The sequence below is a fragment of the Neopsephotus bourkii genome, unplaced genomic scaffold, assembly GCF_033783945.1.
Source record: "Neopsephotus bourkii isolate Nb327-2 ecotype Australia unplaced genomic scaffold, CSIRO-AGI_Nbou_v1 NB_745, whole genome shotgun sequence".
NCBI classification, from domain to species: domain Eukaryota; kingdom Metazoa; phylum Chordata; class Aves; order Psittaciformes; family Psittacidae; genus Neopsephotus; species Neopsephotus bourkii.
In genome coordinates, this window is record NW_026901243.1 from 1,245,410 (window position 1) to 1,251,409 (window position 6,000).

General features: G+C 46.4%; 1 protein-coding gene across 1 annotated transcript in view; it reads right to left on the bottom strand.

Annotated features, from left to right (window-relative positions):
- The window catches only part of VIPR1 (vasoactive intestinal peptide receptor 1), a 105,037-nt gene extending 99,770 nt beyond the window's left edge, over positions 1-5,267 (bottom strand). The window contains exon 1 of the mRNA XM_061354783.1: positions 5,027-5,267. Within this exon, the coding sequence (XP_061210767.1) occupies positions 5,027-5,083 (57 nt within the window). The 5' untranslated portion in view covers positions 5,084-5,267. The remainder of the gene's footprint in view (positions 1-5,026) is intronic.
- Between the last annotated feature and the right edge of the window lie 733 nt (positions 5,268-6,000).

Here is a 6,000-nt window from a genome sequence, read left to right on the forward strand (position 1 = left end):
ATGGAAAGGAGGGAGCAGTGAAAGAGCAAGAGCTCAGCACTCACTAAGGGGAACTCTGCTTGGCTGCACAAGGCAGGAAGATAAATCACTGCCACAGCACAGGCAAACTCAGCAAGTCTCGTGGAGGGAGCAGGAGATTCTGACCTGCCTGTCTATCTGTCCTTCCATGCTCTCCACCCCACCCGCTGAGCCAGAACTCCAGCCCCTCCTGCTCTAGGGTCTCCAGCCATCTCTTACCCATTTTTTCTGTGGTTTTGGCCCATGATTGAGTATTTGTCTTGGCTTGATTTCCTAGATTTTTGTTCCTACACAGGACTTTCCTCTTCTTTCAAATACAGAAGAGACAAAGTTGATGAGACCACAGAATCGGGATATATTTAATCGCATAATCTTTCACAGGCATTGGAAAACCACATATCCATTTCCACTGAGCCAGCGTGATGCAGCAGCAATCCCATTTGCAACAGTGAAATGACATTGCCATGCTTATGCTGATTTGGTCTGAGGGCAGTATGTGACCTATTGTGTCCATAAAACCAAGCTAAATCCTGCTCCTGATCAAAGCTTGAGTAACAGTTTCATTCTGTACAGATAATTTGACTCCTTTCCTGAACTTGAGCCACAGATGCCATGCAGAGTCTGACAAATCTCCTCCAAGCGTGCTTAGTTCCGACTTAAAAACACCAAATCATCTTGCCTTGGGTTTCATTGATCTAAACAGTGTCTGGTGCCCTTCCTCAGACTGCTAATAAATAGCACACGATGCTGAACAGGGAGATATCCTTCTTGTTCCTTTTCCTTCACTTTTCGATCTCCAATAAGGATCTCCATTTACAAACTAGCCCAAATACCAGGTAATTTTCCATTCCTACCAAACTAAGTCAACGTATGATGTGGCAAGTAGAAGACTCATTTTGACAAGATACCAGTGTTCCCAGTTGCTTCTGCTGGAGACCATCTGGTAAACGGAAAAAATCTATCTTATGTTTTAATTTCCCTCTCCCCACCCCTCCAAAAAATGATAGAAACTCTGTGTGTTTGCCATTTCCAAGGCAGGCCGCCTTGCAGTCAGTGCCTTGGGAGAGCTGAAACACCTCTTTCATGACCTTGGTCCCGTCACTTAGTCATGCCCCAATTGCCTATGTGTAAAATGTGCAAAGCAGCTCTGTGCATCTACCAAGTACCAGGACCCTTCCTTGGATATTCAAGTGGGAAAAGACAAAAACCGCTCAGCACAGTCACGCCACTATGAAACAATGAAAATAAGAGCAAAATGTTACAGCAGCCTCACAAGTCAGCAGTGGACACACTTAGAACAAAACCCAGCACACTCTACTTCTCATTTTCACCTGATGCAGCCCCTCTGGTTGGTTGTCACACCGCTTCTGATCTTATAACAGGGAGGAGTTTGAACCAGAGTATTTTTTAAGTGCTGTAAAAAGGGGAAAATACACGTACACACCCAAACCCACAGGCCAGGCAGCTTTCTCTGTCCATGGTCCCACCTGCCTGTTGATGTAGAGCATTTTGCAGCCACGTCTCTTTTTAAAAACCACCCGTCTCCTTTTAGAACAGACCACAATTCCCTTCTCTCTGGTTCTCCAGAGTTTTCATGATTGAGAAAAATGTCTCAGCTGCAGAGAGGGTGTGATAATTACAGTGTGAAACCCCCTGCTGGCATGCTGGTGGGCTGGAGTAACAGTAACACAATGTTGGAAACTGCCTTGAATATTTTGCATAGCATTTTCTCTCCTTTGATATTGTAGTTTTGCTTGCTTTAGTTTGCTCTTTGCCCTTGTTATGCTCTAAATAAGAGCTTCTAAAATATACGTACTCGTGAAAACATACACTCTGACAACTTTCAGTGCTATAGAGAAGCAATGAGACTTTCAGAGCTACCCAGTGTTGGGCAACTGGTTCTCCTAAATAAAGTCAGTCATGCATTTACACATGTATAAACTTAATAAATCATGCACCTAGTAATAATACTGAGGTTCTGTGGTGAGGCCTTTGTTAAACACATTGCTAAAGGATCTTTGTGCTGGGTACAGGAATTAGGCTGGAGGATTCTAGCAAGCAGCTAGCCTTTTAGTCAAAAATATTGATTGCTTTGTTTTAAATATATTTATGTCACTTTGCAGATTCTCAGTCAAGAGCATGAAAGAGATACAGTTACAGCTGAAGTGGCTGGTTTTTACAATGATCCCATTTCCAGCATTTACACTGAGACTCCTTTCCACCTCTTCATGTGGCTACTTCATGGCAGGAACAGAATAAAAACTCTGAAAAGCATAAATTACACCAGCTGGACAGATTTGGCTAATTCAGCTAGCTTGTGGTCTGAAGACATGTAGAATCCACCAACTGCTTTGAATTATCCACATGGAATCATGGAATAATTTGGGTTGGAAGTGACCTTAAAGATCCTCTAATTTCAATGTCCTGCCATGGGTAGAGACACCTTCCACTAGACCAAGTTGCTCAAAGCCCCATCCAACCTGGCCTTGAATGCTGACAAGGATGGGGCAGCCACAGCTTCTCTGGGCAACCTGTGCCAGGGCCTCATTTACTAGACACACTGGAAAAAAAATAAAATAAAATTCAATTTGTAGCTCTCTGGGCCAGATTATTTTAGTTACAGCCCTAAAAAGTTAAACCGATGGACTAGAACACAATAGGGATTATTCTAGATTCACACCATGCCCCCATCATCACCTACTTCCACACTTGCCTTCTAAATGTCACAAGCTGACTTCTGCAGGAGGCAGGTCTCTGGCAAGCATGGTCTGATGAACTGCAGCAAATGAGATTTGCCCAATTTCCTTTTTTCCACATTTGTACATCATGAGAGGCCAGGGTGAAAGTTTATAACAGCAATTAGAAGCCACATGGCTGCAGCAGTTTTATAGCACTGAACTTCTTGATCAGCCAAGCCTTCTCATTCAGAGTTTTTCCAAGGACATACCAATAAAAATTATCAGAATAACTGAGGAGGGGGAAAAAAAACACCTCTGCTGAGCCATTGTAGTTCCCAGAACCAGGTTGTTACAATTGCAGAGTTAACTTCTGCTTTAAAAATGAGCACTGAATCCCAGGTTTAAACTGAGAAACAAACAACAGGGATTTTCTCTAGCATTGAGGCACTTCAGTATTAGTCACCTTGCAGATCAACGCTGATAAGAAGCATGTGAATCTCTTTAACCCACTAGTATGAACCAGGTCCCAGGAACATTAACACAATGGGAGAATGAGAAAACAACCAACAGTTCCACTAAACCAAGGGCAAGGAAGTGAGATAAAGTATTAACAACAGGATAATAAAAAAGTTGAAAAGAAACCAGTACAGAATTGCACATAGGTTGTGCCTTGCCACTGTCTCAGAGCCTTAAAAGGGGTTGAATTTACTGATAGGAACAGTCAACCCAAGAGCACCAGCATAAGGGCCCGATCCCACATACTGAACTTCAACAGACTACGTGACTTAACCCTCTGAAGGATCAGGCCCCAGAGGACCTCTTCATGCCAACACCATTTAAAGAAATGAGATTTTTGCCATGGGCTTCACTGAAAGCAAGAATTGGAGCAGCTCCAGCAGCTGATTGGATTGCTGCCCCCTTCTCATTTCCCCAGCTCCAGCCCTGGACAAGCTATTTTGGATCTTCCCTAAAGCAAAGTCTGTAGATTCCTGGAACTAAGTGCCTGATCATTTTTTTTCTAATACTTTAATCCGTTTTCCCAGCGTGTTCTTCCTCAAAGAAAGTCTGTGGCGATGCAGACGGATGGCTCATGGTGACAGACTGAAAAACTAAATACGCCCATTTGTCTCATTTCTTAAAGAACAAGGAGAATAAAGGACGGACAAGTGATGCAGTGACAAACCCATGTTACCTTCCACTCTTAAGAGACTCTGGTTGGTTAGTCCAACTGTGCTCACTGGAGAACAAACAGGGCAGCTTTGAGCAACGCACTGTCACCAGTCAAGCAGAGCAAACAGAAGAGACTTGCAACCCTACCCAATCCAACAGGATTCTGGTATGGCACCCTCGCCTTCCAAAGAAGAAAACAAGTGTGGGACAAGACTAGAGGTGAGAGAGGAAAGCTCAGCTACAGCCAACACCTAATGTGTTGTGTCCCTCCCCCCAAGCCCAGTACTGTGTGTGGTATCAGTAGAAATCACACACTGCAAGGAAACAAGCTGCAAGAGGAAAGCCCCAGTGAAATAATGCAGAACCCCGTGTCTGCGCTGTTTGCGGAGAGCATTAGCTTTTGCGTGCACACGTGCGTGCGTGTGCGCACACAGACCCACTGCCAGGAGAAACAATCCCGTTTGCTAATTCCGCGCTGTGCTAGGAGCCATCTGCGGCGGGGGAGGAAGCGCCACTGCCCCAGCCAGGGACCTGCAAGCACTGAAATTACAAGCAGAAGGGACACAGCAGCCAGAAATCACATCCTTTGCTCCCAGCGCCTGCTCTTTCCTCAAGCACTGCATTCACATGAGGTTTTAGTGTCAGAGAGCAGCACTTGGCTGAACTTCTCATGGGCATCTACTTGCTCTTCAACAAGAGGAAGGTCCCATCCGAGAGCCCCCTCTGCCCTGCAGCTGCATTGTCTCCGGGAAACCTCATCCCGTTATCCCCTGGTTTGAGGTGGGGGGAAAGCTGTGCACTAAACGATAGAGCTCCTAAACAAAAACTAAAGCAAACCGAAAGCCAGACTGCAAACCTGAATGACAACGGAACCAAGAGCCAGTACTAAATAAAACACTACCCCCCAGAGAGAATTCCTCTAGCTCAAGAAATCTTCTCACTCGCGAAAAGCAGACATGCCGTGAACGAAAAGAACATTAAGCGATTGCTGATTTCGAGGTTATCGAAGGGAGGGAGCCCAACAGAGATACACCTGCCTTGCACCGACAGCGCTTCCGAAGTTGCCCAAAGTTTGCCCGCAGCTGAGCCTGTCACCCCGAGAACCGGGGAAGCGCGGACTCAGCGGGGCCAGCCCGCCCCGGGCCGGAGCGCGCACTCACCGGGGAGAGGAGCCAGCCGAGCAGCGGCACCACGACGCCCAGGACAGGGGGCTCCATACTGGCCACGCCGGGCCGTGGGGTACCGCGCTCCGGTAGCTCCCAGCGCTGCAGCCAGCGCTGCGCTGCGCTCCCGGCACCGGGCTGCGCGCATCCAGCGAGGGAGGAGGAGGAGGAGGAAAAGGAAGGAGGGAGAAAAAGAGGGAGGTAACACCACAAACCCCCGCGCCCCTCCGCACCACTCCACCGCCTCTCTGCGCGGGGCGGGGCTGCACCGCCTACTGCCACCCCTCCCGCCCCAGGTGCCGCCGGGCCCTCGGGCAAACGGCGCTTCCCGGCCGTTTCTCTCTCCTCCTCCCCGCCCTCTTCTGTCTTTTTTGCTTCCTCTCTGTCTTTTTTGCTCCCTCTCCTTTCCCCCTTTATTAATTTTCCCCTTCGTTTGACTTTTGTCGATTTTCTTCCCTCTTCCCATTTTTCCTTCTTTCCCTTCTTTTATCCTTTTTCTTTCCTCTTTCTCTTTTCCCTTTCTTCTCCTTTCTCCCATTCACTTCTATCTCCCATGTTTCCTTTTCACTATCTTCCCCTTTTCTCTCTCTTCTTTTTGTTTTGTTTCCTTGTTTCCATTCTTTTCCTTTTTCTCTTCTATCACCTTTTTGTTTTTTATTTCCCTTTTTCCCCCATTTTCCCTTCTCCCACTTTTTATATCTCTTCACCCTTTCCCTCCCTTTTCTGCTTCCCTATTTTTTTATTTTTCTCCTTCCTTCCTCCTTCTCTTTCCTTGCCTTTTTACTTCCTTTGTAAATTTATCACATTTTCACTTTTTTAAAATCATTATTTTTAACTTCATAAAGCACTGGAATGGGTTGAGGAAAAACCAAGGCTGAGGAAATCATCAAAGCTCAATTTTTCCTTTTTCCCTCCAAGCTGATGCAGTCACTGTGGGATTCGTCCAGCTGCACAGAGAGAACCTTGCAGAT